Genomic DNA, 21,081 nt, shown 5'->3' on the forward strand with positions numbered 1-21,081 from the left:
TTGTATACATTCATCATATTATGACACACACTGATTTAGGAAAAAATATACAGATTAATATTGTGATGAAGATTGGTTTGCTCATAGCCTTTACGTTAAGTAATTAAATACTTACAGATATAAGCGTTACAATAGATAATGATAATAATTTGTGATGAATATGAGTGATAACTAACTGCTTAGCTGTGCCCCAAAGCAGTTTTTGTTTAAAGTTACACAACAGTCTCTTGCTCTTCACTCTTCCCCTTTTCTTTGTAAGATGTTGATCCAACATCAAATGAAATGTGGATGAACAGAATTGAATTGTTGAACTCTCTTAGCACTTACTGGTTCACAGACCAGTGCAGTAATGCAGGACGAGTACAGTAAAGTACATTATTGTTGGTGTCAGAGAAAAAGAAAGCTGGCTGATGTTGTGGCACTTAACATATAATAGGCCTGCAGCCGGTGCTCATTGACAAGACTGCAAACAGTGTCTGCTGGAGGATTAACACTTTAGCTAAAGACACTCAGATCAGATTTAGAACAACTGTGACCTGAGAGGAGAGTCTTGTGGGAGGGATGGAGTCATCAGGGTTATCAAGTGGGATCCTCCTTTTACAGATTACAGATTTTTGTCTGAATTATCCCCATGACACCTCCAGAAGGATCATTATTACTGAGAAGCTTTAGTAATGATTCGTCACTCACACACAAAACACCAACACACTCTTACACCGAGCCTACTGTTGCATTTATTAAGCCTAAAAAACTACATAAAATCCTTTCACTGGATGAATATGGACAATTCATGAGGGGAAGAATCTATACCGATCATAAAGGTGGAGCTGTAATTGAAATGTTCTGCTGTTAGTGTACTGGATATCCTGTTTTATGCGATATGAAAGAAGTGATATAGCATAAACCTTTTATAATTAATGCAGTAGGAGAATATTGGTGTCTTATAGCCATGCCAATGTAAAGACATTTCTCAGGGACGGCAGTTTCAAAGCGAGCGAGCAGTTTGATGTCTTATGTTTCTTTCAGTCCACATCTGTGAACTCCACTGTAAGCAGTACTCTCTCATACCAGTCTGCGGTACAGACTTTGATCCACACACAGGAAACAGAAGCATCGCAGCATATAGTTTTTCTGATAAGTTGCCATTGCTGTAAAGCTCCTTGAGTCCTGTTTTAATGATTACAGCAGGGTTGTATTCTGCTGAAAGTGCTGCTGGATTCAGTAAAGCAGGAGAAAGGAAAATACACTGTAGCACACAACCCCATGTTTGGTATGTTAGTTGAGTCAGTTAACTTTCACACACTGCAGTGCACAGGAACAAGTCTTTACAGCTGGTATGATGGATATTTTTATATTACCACTGGATTGAATGAGGGGTCACTCATACTGACTCACCCACAAACAATTATCACCTAGCTCTGCAGTTCCCCTCAGCTCTACTTTGTCTATGTTTTGTTTTTATGGCCTGTTTTGATTCACACACCACTCTCACCAGCTGCATTTACAGCCGCAGCAGGCAGCCATTTTCAGCGCAAAAAAAACCTCTTAAAAGCCACTGTAGTCTACCTGCTCAACACCAAACAGCAGACAGACACAGTTGGTGACTAGCTGGTGAACATAGTGGAACATTTAGCAGCTTACGTTCATTAGGTGGACAGATACATGGTGCAGATGTTTCTTTGTGTTTGCTTGGTGTGTGAATACGCAGCTATTTATGATTTGTGATATTATGTCAGTGTTCTGTGTACAACAAACAAATCTGTTAATGCAGATTTAATAACTAAAATTGCCTGTTTAATGTTCATTTTAATGTGGAACGTAGAGAATTTCTGGCTGCATTTTTTTGTAGATATTCAAAGGAGGAAAAACTTCACTGCACAAGCGTTTAGGTGTTGAAAGGAATCAAGTATCCTGCTCTGCAAATACGTAAAAATGAAAAATCTTCCCTTGTGCTTAAAAAAAAATACCAACCCGCAGAAATTATTGAAATATTTATATAACCGTATGTAACCTGAACAAATGGGTACTGTCACAAAATCAGGGACGATATCTTCAAGCTTAGGAGCAGCCCGTCTGGTCCAGAGGAATTCAGTCTCAATAACAACAACAGTATGCTGTGTATGTGACTGACCCTTGTGTGACCTTTTTTGATATTATTATGGGCATGAAAATCAATTTCAATTGAGTTTGTTATCAGTTGAGTCAACTTATATATTTAGAAAAGTAATAAGAATTGATAGATATTACAATAACGAAGCAGGTTTTAATATAAATCATGTATCAAAGACAGTTATGTTATAATGCCATCATCAAAATGTTTGGGACTTTAGATTGAAGCTGTGATTTATTAAACTAGAGTTCCTCTTTCCAAGGAGTTTTCTCTCTTTCAGCTTTGTATCTCAAATGCTTTTTTATTAAGAAAAAACACATTACAATAGTTTTTTGGCAGCTCTGCTCCACTGGCTGGGCATAATGAGCAGATCCCTGCATCACTAACCAAATATCCTCCATTGATTGTGGTAAGGTGGCAGAATGTTCTTGTCAATGGAAACAACTACAGCAATTTCTAACAACAAACACAAATCACCATGAAGGGTATCGGAGAAGGGGACACAAGGAGACATTTCAGGCTTCTGTTATGTATATTTGGTTTTGAAATAAGATCACCAGATCATATTTCAAGAAATCCCAAACACTGTGTTAAATCTTTCTGCCTAATGGCCTCCTATCCTCGGAGGGTTGGATTAAAGAGCTTCTTCTGGGCTTCATCTGTGCTGTGGAGTCTGCGGCTTGTTAACAGTGTGTGTGTGTGTGTCTGTGTCTGTGTCTGTGTCTGTGTGAGTGAGTGAGTGAGTGCTGGATTAATGACCATCTTAATCTAATTGATCATTAGGTTCATATTGTTTTGAATTGTTAAAGAGATCAATCTGCCTCATGAGGCGTGCACTGATGGAGAGACAACAGGAAGTTAGTCACTTTAGTTTGGCCTACATGGCAAACCAACGGTGTAGAGCTGTTTGCAGTTCATGGAGGCAATAAAAACATGGTAGGGCTGCAATTTGCGCAAAAAGTCACACTCCTTCTTGGAGTCATAGCTCATACACCTACACTTTCCAGAGGATGTCTTTGTCTAATGTCCATCCCAAACAGTCACTCATAAGTATATCCACTTAGAATTATAGAAAAATATGAAGCTGCTTATAACTCCAGAACTTGCTAAAAGCTAGTTCAGGATTCTTTTCATTGTGCCAAATGTAAACAAATACTGCTCAAGTTGTGAATAAATCCATGGTAGAAATTATAATTCTTGTTTACATACTCTAAAGCATCATGGGAGCTGTACCTCCAAACTGTGCTTTGTCACCTACACCTGCGAAACTGTAATATCTGGTAATATGTGTTATATCCATTTAATGTACTGTAATGTTAATGCTCAAAATAATTAATTTTCATTCATCAACTTAAATGATTAGAAATGAGAACAATACCACATTGCAAATAAGCTACAGTACAAGTTAAAAATCAGACTGGGCAGGTTTGAGACAGGTTTAATGATGACTGGGCAGGTTTGAGTCACTGATTGGACGATTTGATATCAGTCAAATCTGGCAACACTGCAGATCAGTCCAATAGTATCACAGAGCTGGCACATGATTCAAGAGTGTGAAGATTGATCTGTAGAGGAAAAAACTGAGATTATTTCACCCTAAAGAATCCTTTTAAGAAGTGGCAATGCTTGATTAAATGTATTGTTGAAATTGATTTTTTTTCTTGTTCCAGTGTGTGTGTGTGTGTGTGTGTGTGTGTGTGTGTGTGTGTGTGTGTGTGTGTGTGTGTGTGTGTGTGTGTGTGTGTGTGTGTGTGTGTGTGTGTGTGTGTGCGTGTGCGTGTGCGTGTGCGTGTAGAGGCAGTGGTCCGGCTATGCCTTATCATTGCGTTGGTACTCACGCTGAGAGCAACATGCTGAGCCTCATCAGAATGTGTGGTAGTGTCGGCGTAGGCGTGTAGAGGCTGGTTAAACCACATCTCGACTATAGCTCTCTCTGTTCCTAACTCAGCTTCTGTTTATGACATTCTTGATTTCCTCTATTTTTTCTCTCTCTCCTCTGCCTTTAATTCGGCACGCTTCAATGAATTCATCCTTTATTTAATCAATTAGTCCAGTTGAACTAGTTTTTCAGACCTGAGAAGAAAAAAAATAATCCATTAACTAGACAAAGAAAATACACAGTTTGATTGCAGTAGCTACGTGACAGAAAAACATGACAAATATAATGTACAAAGTAATTAGAAACAAGACATTATTGCTGTAAACAAAATTTCCTTTTGATTAAGGTGAGTACAACTTCAGATTGAGTGTAAAACATTTAGGTTAAAATAACTTCCTTGGTGACATGACACATCTTCTGGCAGCCATACTGGAGGTCATTGGCTCTTGGCATCAGTGGCAGCGTATAATGCGGTTCGATCAGGAACCTTGCAGGCTAATTGGTCTGCAACATGAAACAACCCGGCAGTTTGGAAATGCATTTTATATTTCACACTATTTAATGACAAACACAAGCTTCTTTTACAGGTGTGTCAGGGTTTCCTGCCCAGTTGTATATTTATAAAATATTTGCATTCAGCATCTAAACCAGTGACAGCTGTGGCGTTATAGCTTCCCAGGTGTGCTGTTAAAATCAGACATTAAATGCTATTAGTGCACTGTATATGGGAGACAGGGGCAGGGACTTTACTGAAAGTTCACTGTTTGTCATCTGTAACCTGGTTCCAGACCTCTAAATGCCCACAGCTGCATTTTTTTTCACCTATTCAAATGAAGATGAATAATGGAGTCAAAATAAAATGCAAATTCAGCCTGTTATGAGGTGAAACATTACTGTGTGAAATGTGAAAAACACAACCTACCTCCCACCTAACCTGCTCACAGCCCCTAATGCAAGGGGTCTCGAGCTCAAATTGGTTTGGGGCCATCGCTGGTATTAAAGTAGGGCTACTTCAGAGCTCAAGTTCTACAAGAAAGCACAATATTCTGAAAATATTCCCATTACTAACATCATACCTAACAAAACATTTTTATATCACCTTTGTTGTTTGCAGTCTAACAGCAAATGAAGACCTGAGACCTGCTCTCTTCTTTTGATGTCACCTTTTACCTTTGCCAATATTTTGCACCTAACAACATAAGGGATAGTTTAAATGAATATAAAACAACTAGGGAAAAAAATCTTGTGGGTAGGATCATATTATATTTTCGACATCATGACGTGAGCCAGAGGGAGGATGATGGAGGTCCGGCAGTTTTAGATCCGATACTTAAAGCCGGGCCTGCATGTTTTGATGTGAGGGCGTTGCTGTTTGTCCTTATGTGTTTGTGCTGTTTCCCTGGCCTGAAAGTAAGAGGTTTCAGACACTGTCACTCGCTGTCAGAAAAATCCAACTTTCCAAGTCGTATTTCTGACTGTTCAAGTCGTAAAACTAAATTACAGCAACTCAGACGTGACATGAACATGGCAATAATCAACCAAACTAAACGTTATCTGTTCCAGCCAAGATTTTACCATTAAATTAACTGATACTCATTAGTTTGAACAAAGTTGAATATTTTAGTGTGAGTCAGTCAGGGAATTTAAAGCATGTCCACCATGTTTTAAAGTCCCTGACAGAACATGGAGGACATGATAGAGATACAGGATATAGTACATAAACAGCTTCTATTCAGTTCTATATTCATTTATATGGACTTTTTATGTCATCATAGGGCTACATTTTTATATATATTATTTATATATATACTATATTTAACATTTTACCCTCTTTTCATACCTGTCACACTGTGGTAATATCTCTCTCTCTCTCTCTCTCTCTCTCTCTCTCTCTCTCTCTCTCTCTCTCTCTCCTTCCCCTCTCTCCCCATCTCCACAGATGTGATCCACACAGTGGGGCCGATTGCACAAGGAGGAGTGGGAGAGGTTGAGAAGAAAGCCTTGAGGTCGTGCTACAAGAACAGCCTGACTGCAGCCACCAAAAACGCTGCACGTTCTGTGGTGAGGAAAAACGGATGAGATGAAGGGATGATGGAAGCTGGGGATGAATGCTAGGACAAACAAGAAGGGGGAGAGGAAGGTAGTATGGATGGATGTGGTGAAGATAACAAAGGAGTGAGAGGATCTAAGAGATTAGCTTAAAAGAGAGAGAAGGTTAAAGGAAGAAACAACTGAAGACTGGGGTGCACAAATAAGATTAATAATGGGAAAAGAAAGAAGGACTGGTGATTGTGTAAATGATTCTATAGTTAAGGCAGAAACCTGAGCTAAAGAAAGAAAACAATTAATCACATTAAGATTTTACAAAGGAAACTACATTCAAACTAAGATAGATGGAGAGAGGGAAACAGGAGCTGCAGGTAGGATTGTTGAGTTTTTTTATGAAACACACCAGGCGGGAGGTTTCACAATAGAACGAGGTGTTAAAGTCAAAGAAAAACACCAAAGCAACATGAAAATAAAGTCAGAGGTACAGTAGAAGAAAACAGTCTCACGAAAGCTGTGTGATAAATGTGTATTTGTAGTTTCCTGCTCAAGAGTAGAATTTTAAACACTAGAAATGTATCAGCGGCAAACAGTTTGTGTTTTATAACAAACAATTACAGCATTTATTGTGAAATAAAACTCACCAGTGCTGGTTGAAATATACCCTTAATTCACAGAGTAAGATGTAAAAATATTCATGAAGCAAGCTGCAATGACAGTAACGTAGTTAATCCTTGGGGACATATGCATCAAAGTACGTCCACTAAAAGTGTTTGTTTTTGCCACTAACATTGGCTGACAACATTATGAAAAGAATCCCTACAGACTACTTTGTCAAGTAGTAAGATTGTTTTTGTTTAACCAGAAACAGCCAATAAATCAATATAACTCGCCACCAGACACCATTGACAAAGAATGTACATTGCAGATCATGGTCACATCATAAGATCATTCAAACTGGATGAAAACAAAATAAACTCACCAATGTGTCTTTGTTAGTCCTTCCACTGTTCCAACAATCTCTACCTCTGGTTTGGTCCCAATAAATCTTTAATTCATTGAGTTAGACCTGAAAAGAAACCGCTGTCGCTCTCTTCAACAGTTGCACAGAGAAGGACTCGCATGCACACGCTCCCGTCTATATAAACAACGAACATAGAGGTTCAGAGAACAACACACACAGAGGGAGAGTGACGTTTCTTAACTATATATTTATGTAGCAAATTGTTATTTGTTGCTATATTAATGTTCAAAATATCATATATATATATATATATATAAATATATATAACCTTTAAGCCCATTAAGCTTTTTAACAGTTTTCTGTTTACCTTTCGTCTTAAGGAGTCATGTCTGTGCTCAATATGAGCTGCCAACTCTGCAATCTGGTCAAACGAACACAGAGAGCATCCTGGCATCTGCTCATACTGCAGTATTTGACAGCAGGTTGAGAATCTGCCAGATTTGATTTACTTTGAAGTTTACTGGCTACTTCTCTCAACCAGTGGTGTAACATGAACCTGCCTGACGTGGATCTCAATTACTTACAATTATTATCCATAGATTTTTATAAAAAAAACAATTTTTGAAACTATTTATGGTTGACATTTGCAGCAATAACCTTTCAGTGTTTACATTCAATAATTACCTCACTGTTTAGTAGATACTATTGTTATTTGGGTAGTTTGCCTTTCCTGATTAAGTTTAAATCACCTACTCACTCACGAGGGATTCACAGGAAACAATACATGCATGTGTTTAAATTTAACTTTTTGTAAATCTGTAATTTACCAAATGCTCTCCTACAGCTGTATGAGAGGTGTGTTTGCTAATGCAAACAGAGCATCTGTCTTTAAATCTGTCTTGAAACAATATTCACATGTTCATATTGAAAGAGTTATTGGTCTTTGTAACTGTTCCTGTTGCCCATACTGGTCACAAAGTAATCAATTTCAATGTAAGTGAGTCCTTATTCTGTGTCTAAATGCACTCAGGTTCAGCTGAAGCTAATATGAAGCAAAATTACAGTCTTTTAGAGTCAAGTGACCTCTTTGTGGTTCTCTAGTCTGTGTCCCCTTGCTGAGATGCATTCGAGGGGACAGCAAGAGGGAATTGGGTACTAAAAAGACTTTGGAAGATTCCTTCTTGATTTGGCTAATTCAGACAGCTGAAGGCTCATGTTAGCTTGTAGTCTGAACTGGACATCATTGAAATTGAAGAGATCTCTTTGCTGCCAGTATGCATAGGAACAACAGTTAAATCCACCAACAGCATTTTATGCCTTTATTATATAGCAAGACACACAGATCAGCCATAACATTATGATCATCAAGTTGCCCAGGTGATGGCTGATCGGTGTATAAGATAATGGTTCTATGACATGTAATGCTGTTTTTTCAACCACACTTGCGGCTAGCAAAAGAATCAAGCAGGTCTCAACTGTGTTAGATTATAACCTTAACATTTTTTAATTAAAATATAATAACTTTCAGTATATAAGTGATACTTTCCTCTAGATGCTTGCAACACCTACCTTTATAATTACTATAATAATGCCTGGTTAAGACCCAACAGTGATGTAAATTGTAGCTGAGGAAGGAAGTCCTTCCACACCAGACCTCTATAACAGAGGATGATCAACAGTTTGGTCCTTAAATAGATGTGAAAATCAGAGAGAGAAGAAAGGCTGCCATAAAAAACAATCAGGATAAAGACTCCATCGAGATCCAACAGAGAGTGTGATCTCTATGCATTGGTGTGTGTGTGTGTGTGTGTGTGTGTGTGTGTGTGTGTGTGTGTGTGTGTGTGTGTGTGTGTGTGTGTGTCAGAGAGAGATGAAAGCGGGCTGTTATGTGATCAGCAACAGACTGTAACCACTTTGTTTGACATCTTTACTCTGCAGGCTTTCCCTTGCATCTCCACTGGAATCTACGGTCAGTGTCTGTGTTTATGTGTGTGTTTACTCCTCAAACCAGAATTAATGCATGATTCTTTTCCATCTGCTGTGTGTATGTGTGTATGTGTGTGTGTGTGTGTGTGTGTGTGTGTGTGTGTGTGTGTGTGTGTGTGCTATAATTGTCATAGTTTTATTTCAAGGTTTTATGGGCTGCTTAGGGCTTTATATGAAAAACTGGTGAGAGAGCAAGAACAACATCCATGTCCATGCACCAACAGCAACAGTGTCTGTGTGCCTGTGTTTATACTCTGAGCACACAGGCTGCGTTTTCAATCACATGCTTGTTTCCAGTATCAGTCTTTCTGTTTAACCAGAGTGCTGAGCCACCCGGGTGCCACTTGTCACATTATCTCCTGCAGCCCAGAGGTGGTTCTCAGATTAAGGCCTTGGATTAAGACCAGCAGATTAAGATAGATTAGGCTAGAGATTGAGTCAGATTGACTGTAATCCCCCTTCACACTGGCAGGAGAGAGAGTTAAGGATAGTGCTTAAACACTCTGCGGGCCGGGTTTGGGTGTGAGGGCTGGTTGTCGACACTTCTCCCCTGTTGCTAGATAGAGGAAAAGGCCAAAGCTGTGATTGACTCGGTGTGTTAACAGTGTCTTCCTCTGCGTCGGCCTGTTTTTGAGTAAAGCTACAAACCACCTCAGGGCTTGTTGTCGAGCGCTGAAAACCAAAAACATTTAGATTCAGTTGAGCAACCCAAAGAGGACTTCAAGGCACTGCGCTGGTGTTTTCAATCAATCTGGCTGATTAAACCTGGTTACAGTTTAGTGGGAAGACCTATGCTGGGAATTACATGAGGTCACTTCACTCAATGTACTAATAAAGATAGTAAATATGTTTTGCAGGTAATTGCTTCCTTGATTATGTTCAGTAGGAACATTTCTTTTCTCTGGGAAGTGTTGTGTTCTTGTTGTAGCAAGAGATCAGAATGGATGGTGTGCAGGGCTTTAAAGTTTATTCATTTTAAATATGCTTATTCATGATGAAAACAACTACTTGACTAACATTAGTTATGGAAATGTGTTTTTTCATATCAAGCAGTAAAAGTAAATTACATCCCTCGTAGTGTGAATGCTGCATGTGTGTATCTTCTGTCTTGATGCTGAAACATTGTTCGGTGCTAATTTGCGCTCTCATGTATTCCCCCTATGTTTACATGTCGAGCCCTCTCTCCTGATGTATGGAATAATTACTGCATAATCACACTCCATATGTTTGTTTGGCCAGATGATGATTTTTACTGCCTTTGTGTTGCGTTTGCAGCAGTGGGGATAGTTTTCCTGCATTGAAAGGTCTCGGCCGCTGAATGAATATAGAAGAAGCACAGTAGTTTTTCCTCCATCTGTCTCCTCGTAACCAACAAGTGTGCTGTGCCTGCATCTCGCCGGAATAGGCGAGTCGGGAATGAGAGGAAGTGAGAAAACACAGAACATGGAGTGTTAGAATAGTGGAGAGAAGAACACATACCTGTCGTGGAAAAAACAAAAAAACAGCACAGACAGCGACCTAATGCAAACACACAGATGTGTCACTGCACCTGTTCTTGTAAATTGTGTGTTTATTTTTGCTTTTTTGTGTGTGATGGTACAGGATATCCACCTGAGCAGGCTGTGCACGAGGCGTTAGCAACTGTGAGGGAGTATCTGGATGAACATCATGACAAGGTGTGTATGTTTGTGTGTGTGTGTGTGTGATTGGCAATTTTTCCCTACCATTTCCTCTAGGTATTATTCCTTTCACAGCTGTTGTTTTTGTTTTCTGGTGGGAGCGGGGAGAAGGGTGTATTGAGAAAACACATACACGCACATTGTGACACGCACACACACAGTGACACATAAACACACACACACACACAAACATACATTTAAAACACACACGCCCAAGCTCTGGCTCTTATGCTCATGGCCAAGTCTGCGTTTTAATTGGCTCCTTGCGGGACTAAACCTGACAAACACGCACACACACACGCACACACACACTTTCTCTCCGGAGAAACAGCAAGCTGAGAAAAGACAAAATGATGGAATAGATGACTGGAGGGGAGGGAGGGAGGGAGGGAGAGAGAGAGAGAGGGGGGTGATAGGGGAACAAAAAGGAAAGTTTCCAATCACTCGTTTACATGCTCTAAACTCTCCTCCTGTCTTCCTCCTTTACTTTCCAGGTCTCCACCCACTCCTCTTTTCAATCTTTCTTTCCCTCTCTAACCGCTGTGCTGTATCACCTCCCAGAGAGGGTGTTGACGATGTTATTGTTAGCGCTCAAGTCTCCAGAGTCTCTGTGGCAATACCAGCCGACAGATGCCGTCAGCCACTCGAGTTCAACAAACGAACATTACATGTCTCAGCATAGAGGACAACAGTCAACAAGACTTAAATGGCTGAAAATAAGACCAGAAAGCCAAAGCAACAAGGCACTAATTTACATCCTGCCCAGAAATGGTTCCACTGTGTTTTTTAATGGGGGAAAATGTTTTATTGTGAACAAATGAGAAGGAGTTTATTTGCATACATATAAAGAAGGAATGTGCACCAGAGGAAACTGGGTTTATTCTTTAATTGAACAGCCTCCATTTTACATTTTTTACAGTGCGTTTTGTTGGGCTTGCTCTGGCTTGGAGTGCAGTAATGTAGAAAATGAAATTGAAAATTATAGACACAGTTACAAATGGACTCAAGAAACTGGGCAATGTGCCAACACTCTGCATCAAGTGTAATAATAAAAACATGAATCATTTATTCGTAAAACACAGAAAGAAAGCAATACCCAAGGCAGTTTCATAGTTTTACAAATTACATTCAGAGTCGACCAGAAAGTTTTAACAAAACTGTCATTACAGTATGACATTTGAGAAAATGATCTACTCCACAAGGGCCATTTACTAGCTGTTCTGGGGCTTTCGATCTTCTGTTTCTCCAATTGTCATGAAATTCAGTCCATCCCCCTTAGTTACCGTTGCTATGCCTGTTAAGCACATAGACAACCGAAGTGAAACCAGGAGGTAAGAAAACCTCATTCAAAAATCCCACTGACATTTGTAGCAATGCCAATAACTAAAAATAAAGCTTTGGACAGTTTCTCTCTCAACAGTGTGGCGTGAGACTCGATTCATATGTCTACAGAATGGAAATCTAATATGTTTTATAAGTTTTTTATTAACAGTCTTAAACAAACATTGTTTCCCAGAAGCCCTAGACATAAGTATGATAAAGAAAACTGTGAGATCAAACTGTTTCATTCTAACATAACCCAGTTTGGCTGCTTAGCTTACATTTTTATGATAATCTTTTTAGATCTTAGCCATTTTTAGTCATCAGACGTATAAAATTCTCTAACTCGAACTAACTCTGGCTTTTTAAGTACTGCTGAATTTCTAAGGTAGTTACTGTGTCCCCAAAAGCTCTCAGTTCCAGCTTATGTTATGTAGCGGATCACACAGTCATAAACACACAATCCAAGGTTATATTGTTCACTGCTACAGATGTCGCACTAGAGAACAACAACCCAAAACAAAAAAAAAGAAAAAAACACCATCTCAAGCACTAATGCAATGAAAAAAAAAAAAAAAAAAAAAAAAGTTGTAGTTTCTTTGATATACAGCCTCTATGTCATTGGATAGTGACACTTTTTCTATTATAGGAACATTTGACATGAAACACTGGCTGAGGTTGTTCATATCCAGGCGTCGATCTGTATCGTACACATTGGTTTGCACATTTTAAAATACAACTAATATAAGATATATTATATACGATAAGACTTACATTTTAATATACATGAAAAAATGTACAGTATCAATTGTACACTAATTATTAAAGGAAGGTTAGGCACGGTTGAATTGGGGATGTTTATAAAGTATATTAGTTCCCGGTGTATTCTCCACAACAGGTCAGTGAACTGGAATCCGTACAAGAAAAATAAACTTTACTGCAAACAGATTTTCTGTTTTTTAGAAAGAAGAAAGAAAGAATATTTACAGGCCCTGTGTTTCCCTTACAGACAGGCAGTTCTGAGAGAGCCCATTACGCTCACTTGATGTTATTGTTAGCTTTGGAATCTCCAGGGTCCCTGTCGCAATAGTATCAAAATGAACTCCCCACTGTTTTCTGGAGGCCATTTTACTTTAATTTGAATGAGTGAGGTTACAAAATGGCGCAAGTGGAGGCAACTCAGTGTGGAGGTTAGAGATTTCGAACCCTAGCCCAGGGGATGTAGTTACTTACCACACATTTCCATATCTTTCCTTTTTGCCTCCATTCAAATCCGGGCAAGTGATGGTAATTGTGCAACAAGCGGGGACTGGAAAACACGGGCTGCGGGCTAGCAGGCAGCTGAAATGTCTGTGTTGAAAGCAAAGAGACTTAAACTCCCACACCAGACACAAAGTGATAGAAACAGCCTGGCTATAAATTGCACTGCCTTGCCCCAAAACGGAAAGATCAAAACCTTTGTAGAGACATTAGGTTGGTAATAATGTTTGTCAGAGTCTGAGAAATAAGAGCACACAGTGGAGCTTCTATCCCTGGAAGCATCTTTAGCTACAGTAACTTTAATCACCAGGCTGCATATAGTGCTGTGTACTGTACTATAGGTCCAGCTTTACAGAATATAATGTGGATATTATAGACTGCCGAGCCAGGATCTAAAGAACACAAGAGCACAGGGCATAAAGATTGTTTATGGTTGTGAAATAGCTGCACTCACTCGGCCAGTGTCTTTATATTATTTGAAATCTATTATATTTATGGCTTTATGTGCTCTGTATGTGTGTGAGTGTAGTGGTGAGTCTGGGTGGAGTTGACTCGTGTTTCTCACACAGTAATGAGAGAAACTGAGGGCCTGGTGTCGAACACACACACACACACACACACACACACACACACACACACACACTCAATATAACACTCAGGGGCATGCACAAAAACAGACAAAGTTACTTTTCTCATCATAGAAACAAACACATACAATAGAAGTACATATAGACCCACACAGGACCTTCTCTTCTCTCTAACCTCTTCCTTTCTCTTTCTTTCTCTTTCTCACATACACACACACACACACACACACACACACACACACAGAGAGAGAGTACATTGTAGCACTCCAACACACAGTGTAGCCTAATAAGCTCTGTGTTGTGGCATGATCATAATAGGGAGCTAATAGAGGAGTAATGGACTGATGCATTAGCTGCATTCTCCTGATATCACCACTGCACAATGTCACACGCTGTTACATTGTTCCCCCCTGCTACTGATGAATTCACGGTTATTGCATATGCTTGTAATAAAGGTCATTGTATGTGTGTATCTGTGTGTGTGTGTGTGTGTGTGTGTGTGTGTGTGTGTGTGTGTGTGTGTGTGTGTGTGTGTGTGTGTGTTTGTGTCAGCTGGACAGAGTCATCTTCTGTGTGTTCTTGCCGACGGATAAGGAGCTGTATCTGCAGAATCTCCCGCTCTACTTCCCTGCTGGTGAGTTGTGTTTCTCCCTCTTACACACACGCACACACACACGCACACACACACACACACACACACACACACACACACACACACACACACACACACACACACACACATACTGTACTCACACACACTCGCCTATATACAGTGATGACAGCTCAGCTCAGCTCAATTTAGCTACATACACAAATAGAGACACACACAATGGTGTGATAAATACTCTGCATCATCCACTGTGTGCTATTTGCACATCCAGTACATTCACATATACACGAGGCCATTACTGTGTGTGATACTGTGAATATATCGCACGCTTAATTGGGTTTAACAACATCATGTAAACATAAACTTTGTTCCCCACGCACACATGTATGCAGTGACATGCAAAGACACACACACTTCAGAGAAACCGTACTGACATACAGTACATGTGATGTATGTTCTGTTTATTGGAATGGCCTTTTCCAGAACTGACAAACTGCCTTGGTATTTCACTCATGATTTTATTTATTTAATCAATTAAATATATTTGAAAACAAATTCTGTTGATTGATAGTAATTGTCTTTGTGTCAGACATTTGTTCTGGTGAGTTAAGACACTGTGTTAAATGTTAAATATTGATACAGGGTTACACATACGTCATGTAAGTTATGGTCTGGAATAATTTCAGTAAAACAAATAAAGATTAGATGTAATTCTTAGATTTATTGCACCGCTAAAATTGAGACACTTCTTACTTCCCTTTTCTGATGTGTTTACTGGAACATATTTTATGACCTGAGGGACTCCCGTAGGCACAGTAAAAACACTTAAAGGACTTAAGTTAGTTAACATTTTAAAAAATACCGTTTTGTTTATTTTCTTTCTTTCTGTTGTTAGCCTAGCTTAGCATGAAGACTGTAAGCAGGGGGAAACAGCTCGTCTGACTCTAAGTTCAAAAATACATCTACCAGCACCTTTAAAGCTGGCAAACACATTATGTCTTATTTATTTAATTTGCATATGAACAGAAATTTAAATATGACAATTTGTTATCTCAGGGGAAGTTGTGGGCTGTAACTGTTTCTTGACAAACAACAGTTCATTCACTCAGCCAAAGCTTCTGAGCTGTGTCTCCAGCTATATCACAGCTGTCAGATATGGTCTGAAGATTTTATACTGTTGTATACAGATTTATACTCACTCTAGCCATTTAATGTGTCTTGGGAGGATTGGATAGCTATCCAATATAAACAAGTGAGGTGTAAATGCAAAAAGGCTGAACTGTTCCTTTAATACGTGTATGACTAACCCCGTTGAGAGCATTAGGCTATGTGTTTTGAGTCCAGAGAACATTGTTGAGAAGATGGCATTTGAGGACTGAATGAGACATTTCTTAGCCAATCATCTGTGTTTTGCCCTCATTTCTGTGTCCGTCCCTTTAGCCTGACCAATGACAGCAGCTTATGGTTCAGGTAACCAGCATGGTGTGTATTAGCATATGTAGTTTGCTTTAACAACAGGAATAACTACATTTAGTTTGCTTGTAGATGGCAGTCTTAAAAGTCCAGTGTGGATATATTGGCAGGAATGGAATACAATGTTCATAGGAATGTTTTCGTTTGTGTTTAATCACCTGAAAAGAAGATAAGAATCGTTGTGTTTTTGTTACCTCACAATGAGCCGTTTTTATCTACAGAGGGAGCGGGTCCTCCTCTGATGGAGTCCGCCATGTTGAACCGCCATGTTTCTACAGCCAAGAGCGGACAAACCAAACACTGGCTCTAGAGGGCCTTGCAGCGTAGTTTCTTGTACACACTTTGGAACAGGAGGGTGAAGCAAGGGCATTGCAATCAGCAGCTGCACTGCTGGATGCCACTAAATCCTACACACTGGTCCTTTAAGCGCTGCCTGAAATGTAAATTATGTTTTCATAGAGGGAAACCCTGACATTTCCTCCAAACAGCATATTTTTTGTGAATAAATTGACAGAATTTGCACCTCAGTTAAATAAAAATGGGTTTTTGCATTCTTTCCAATGCAAGTAACGGGCACTGCTGGTCTCAAGCTGGCTAGTTTGCAAACTGTTGAAAACAAAATGTGAAAACCTTTTTCCTCCGAAGGTAAAAGGTATCTGGTGTAAATGAAAAAGTAACAACCTCGTTTTAAGCCGCCAAGGTTCCTCTGTCAATCTGCAAGTCCAGTTTAACCTGCTTTTCAAAAACGGACTAAAAGGAAAGTCGTTTGCCATCATTGCAGATTGATCTGTATAGTTAAATGAAGTTTAGTAAATACGTAAATTTTATGTTGGCTCGAGCTGTGACATGATGACTTCACCCATTTGCTTTGATTGCACTCGTGATTGATAGTGTTATAATGCCAAGCAGTCTGGGCTCCTAAGCATGATCAGTCATTCACTCAATTATTCAAATTAAGCATTGGTATTACAACTGCAGCCTTAACCTCTAATGTCTTGCTTTACCACTGCTATAAATCAAACTCACCTCTTGCCTCCAAAACATTTTGAGAGTGAGGAACATGCTTTATGCTTTTATAAAACAGTTATTTTTCCATGTGACCTGAACCCACAGCTGCTGCAAAAGCCAAACTTAAGACAACAAAACAATCAGAAAGTTGCTGAGACGAAAACCGTCAAAGTTTTGTACAGCTGCACAGTCCTGCACAATATTACCTGAATTATTCAGGGTCACTCAAACTCATATTCTCAATGCACAGTCAGAAGTTGGTGTTTTAAACAACTGTGGACCTGAATTAATGGCTTTACAACCCGGACTGTGCTTTTAGTCCTTACAAAGCAATTAGAATAGTCTTTATTCATGTTTATATTTCCACTTTCCAGAGATATGAGACAAAAATAGTAGCGATAAATGAACTGAAATAAGAAAAAGTCAAAACCAAAGATTAAACCAAACAAACAGACACAAATTCACACACTGTACTGTCAACAAAAAACTTGGCAGCACGAACAACAGAAAGCCAACACAGTGAAGCGAGGTTGATATTGACAGCAAAGCAGGGAGTGTTGTGTTTAATTTTAAATGAAAGGAGAAACTTCACCGTCTCGGTGGCAATAAAGTCAAAGCAACAGAGAAATGCCTCTTAGGTTTAAATATATCACTCTGTATAACATTAATATGCACGCTGCTCAACAGTTCAAGGCAATATACGTATGTACAGTATGCGTGACATATAACATACTTTTCTTACCTTTATAATTCAGAGTATGTTTTAAGAGCAGCAGTTTTTTACATAAAACACAAACACACTTAAATACATAAGACGAGATAAAAACACACAACGAACTGAGGATTTGAAGCACTTTACACATATGGCCTGACAGAAAAGGACTTAAAGAAGAGCGAGAGAGAAAAGAGGAGCAGCCTATTTAAAATAAGAGAGGAATCCAATCAACTTTGCAGCCGTATCTCTCACATAAGCTTTAAAGTCAGACAAGAGTCTTCATTTTTTTATCTTTTTGCAGACAGATCCGACCAGTAGTGGCCGATACCAGGAAGGATTTCTCTCTCATTTCAATGAGGGCCACAGGGAAGATCAATCGCTAAAAATAATGGGATCTCAAACTGCAATGCCCTTGTTCTCTCAACAAAAACCTGAATATGTACTGTAGGGAGTTTACTAAGGAGTTTTTTGTAGATAAAAACGTAGCAGTGACGAAGCAGAAATAGCTCTAACATATGATATAATGTGCAATTGTGAGTATGAGCTTAAAGGATGAGGCTGGTGATATTCTTTGTTTCTCTTACTGATCAACAAATCCCACGAAAATGTCAATGAATTGATCTTTCCTGTGTAGCCAAAGCTGTGTGATACATCTTATTCCTCTGTGTCACAGAGTCATAAACTATTAAAACTACATCAATCCAAGCCGCACTATTGCACATGTTCTTTTATTAGCATTAACTCAGGCGCTGTAGTTTGTTACACTTGAGCATTGAGAGTGAATTAATTCACTGTTGAAATTATAATATATGCAACTTTAAAGGAAACAAAAAACCGCAGTGCCCAGGAAATTGTTTCACCCTTTAAAGAATAAAATAAAACTATATATTTGTGAATAGTTTTTAATTATTTATGTATGAACCAGAGTGCCTCAGACAGGGTAGGGAAGTCAGAAAGTACTGAAAGATTGACTATCACATTGTTTGTTTTAGTCTTTTCATGAGATATCTTGACAATAAGAAACATATACAAGTCTCAGTACAACACAGAACCCAGGCTTTGGTAAAGAAAAAAAAGGGGGGGGTAGGGGGAGCTGCAAATTGATAATAAAGTAAGCTGAAAGTGAAAATAAAAAGGTTGCAGCAGCTGATTTCTATTGTGCCTCAAAGAAAAGATCTAAACTATAACTTCAGTTAGTGGTTGGAGAGGAAATCATGAATCACAGTCCCCAAATGTTTTCGAGTGGTTACAAAGCGCACAAAAATTAACTTAAAGGAAAATGAATTGTCAACAGATATATTTACGTTTTATCAAATAAAGGCTTGATCACTAAAAGCTGAGCTAATTTACATTATCACTTATGTATATTTGTATATATAACAATGGATCAGATGACAGATATTCGCCTGCTCCACAAAGCATTTTAGTGTCTTTCTAGCAACAAGCTGGTGAACATTGTGGAGTATTTAGGAGTTAAAGTGCAGATATTTCCCGCAGGAGGTGATAGAGACCAAAGCCAATAAAAAAAGAGTGTGAATATTAGACTTCTCCAGAAACTAGACTCCAAATTAATGTAGAGTAAAAGTTGTTCTGTTCCTGTGTGTAGATTGGAAACCAACATGTATTAATGACCTTGAGGTCATAATAAGTTGGTGTTGTGTTTACAGCTTGTTCCTCTTCCCCCAACTGGCCCAAAATAAATCAATAAATGCTGCTTTAAAGACTTATGTGTAATATAAGCTTTGATTTCATGGTTATTTAATATAATGAATACTGAACCACGGATCCATCCAGCTTTAGAGTTAGAGGCTGTGTTTTCTCACTTCCGTGATTAGGCAAACTCTTTGCTTCAACATGCTGCAGTTTCTAACTGTGAGACAGCATCAACTCTTCACTGGAAGCACAAAATCAGCACATCTTCACACTGGGTCGGTCGAGTAAAGAGTTAATTTTCCACAAATGCAGGTGTGTCCCTTTAAAAAGCCTGTGCTAGCTGTTGGTGTCTTTCTCCTCTAATGGATGTGCAGCAGATTTTGTAGCAGCAGTGAGCGAGCAGTAGCGGTGCTTGGCTGGTAGATGGACCGGAACTGTCTGTCTGTGTGACAGAGCTGCTGCAGGCAGGCCTCCAACTCTCCACTATAAACCTTATGTGTCTCCAACACCTGGCACTACCCACACTGGCTGTCTGTTTGATGTGTGTGTGTGCGTGTGTGTGTTTGCATGTTTTGAGTCTGTCCTTAGCCATGTTGGACTGAGAGTGACTAATCCTCGCTAACAGATCCCTCTGAAGCAACCAGACGATCCAAAAGCCAAAATGCTATTAACCGCTGCATGACCAAGGTGAAATGCTCTCTTCCTGTGTTTTACAAGTTACATTTTTTTTCTCTCCCGGCTTCCACAGAGACCGCTGTCAAGAGTAAACTCTGAGAGAGTGGATTTGGTTGCTGTGGATACGTACCACTACGCTCAACATCCAGATTCCTGCTCCTCCTCCTCACTGCCATCACAGATCAAGACCCTTCTTCAGCAGGAAGATAACTCCTAAATGGATGATTGCTTTTTTGAAGTGCACACTCGCTCTTGTGCAGATGTTGATTAGTTTCTCTGTTTTTGCCACTAATGGTTGAGGTTAAGAGAGGTGCTGTGATGAAGCTGTGAAATTATATTAATAATTCTTGTGAAAAATAGACTGTGTGTACCTTACCTTGTACCTGTGCTGCACTCTAACTTGACCTTTATTGTCTGTGATCAGTGGTAGCTTTGCATCAAGCTTACAGCACCCTATGAGTTATGTGTCCTGTGCTCTTTGAATACTGGGATTCCAGTATGTGTGCATGTGAGACAATGACAAAAGCTTATTAAAACAAATCACACAGGCTCCTGGTGTGTATGAATTGATTATTTCTGAGGATGCGATACGAGTCGGTGAGCTGTGGCGTCATGAGGGAACACTTTACATGAATTTTTCCTTCTTAGTTTTCTCTTGTCTGTGTGAAGGAGTCAGAAAAATGGGGCTATGTTTATCCGTCAGCAGTGGTGGAAAGCAGATTTATTCGAGTACTGTACCTTTTCTATTTTATATTACTAAATTTCTAATTCACTACATTTCAAGAAAAAAGGGAAAAAAAAAGGAAAATATTGTACTTTTTGGTGCACTAGTGTTTATTTAAACCCTATTGGAACTAGTTTTACACACAAAATATATCTTGCTTCTAAATTACCGGTATGATAATTTGCCAGATTAAACTACACAGCGATATATAAAGAATTGGCAGTAGTAGCATCAATAAGGCTTGGTCATACTGTTTAAATTAGTATCATAGTATTTGTAGTGTCTGTAGTGTTTTTCCAATAATAATATACAATATACAAAATATACAAAATGTATGCAAAATATGAAATAATCCAATTGATTAACAGTGTAATTCACTGTTAGGCATGGTA

The 21,081-nt window shown here is 39.0% G+C and overlaps 1 protein-coding gene and 1 long non-coding RNA gene across 5 annotated transcripts in view; one reads left to right on the forward strand and one right to left on the reverse strand.

Moving 5' to 3' along the window:
- macrod1 (mono-ADP ribosylhydrolase 1) overlaps positions 1-20,515 on the forward strand; it is a 108,987-nt gene extending 88,472 nt beyond the window's left edge. For 2 of the 4 annotated variants that reach the window (XM_051421018.1, XM_051421013.1), the window contains 5 exons: positions 5,929-6,050; positions 8,938-8,968; positions 10,588-10,661; positions 14,384-14,465; positions 20,039-20,515. In XM_051421018.1, the coding sequence (XP_051276978.1) occupies positions 5,929-6,050; positions 8,938-8,968; positions 10,588-10,661; positions 14,384-14,465; positions 20,039-20,064 (335 nt within the window). In that variant the 3' untranslated portion in view covers positions 20,065-20,515. Of the gene's footprint in view, positions 1-5,928; positions 6,051-8,937; positions 8,969-10,587; positions 10,662-14,383; positions 14,466-15,881; positions 15,924-20,038 lie in introns of all 4 variants that reach the window. The other 2 variants (XM_051421015.1, XM_051421014.1) reach the window with 2 other exon arrangements.
- Positions 3,533-4,037, reverse strand: LOC127375167 (uncharacterized). The gene is made up of 2 exons (XR_007887319.1): positions 3,949-4,037; positions 3,533-3,675 (listed from the first exon to the last, which is right to left on the reverse strand). It is a non-coding gene; the product is annotated as an uncharacterized LOC127375167 (long non-coding RNA).
- Positions 20,516-21,081: the final 566 nt, after the last annotated feature.

Source organism: Dicentrarchus labrax, unplaced genomic scaffold (assembly GCF_905237075.1).
Source record: "Dicentrarchus labrax unplaced genomic scaffold, dlabrax2021, whole genome shotgun sequence".
NCBI classification, from domain to species: domain Eukaryota; kingdom Metazoa; phylum Chordata; class Actinopteri; family Moronidae; genus Dicentrarchus; species Dicentrarchus labrax.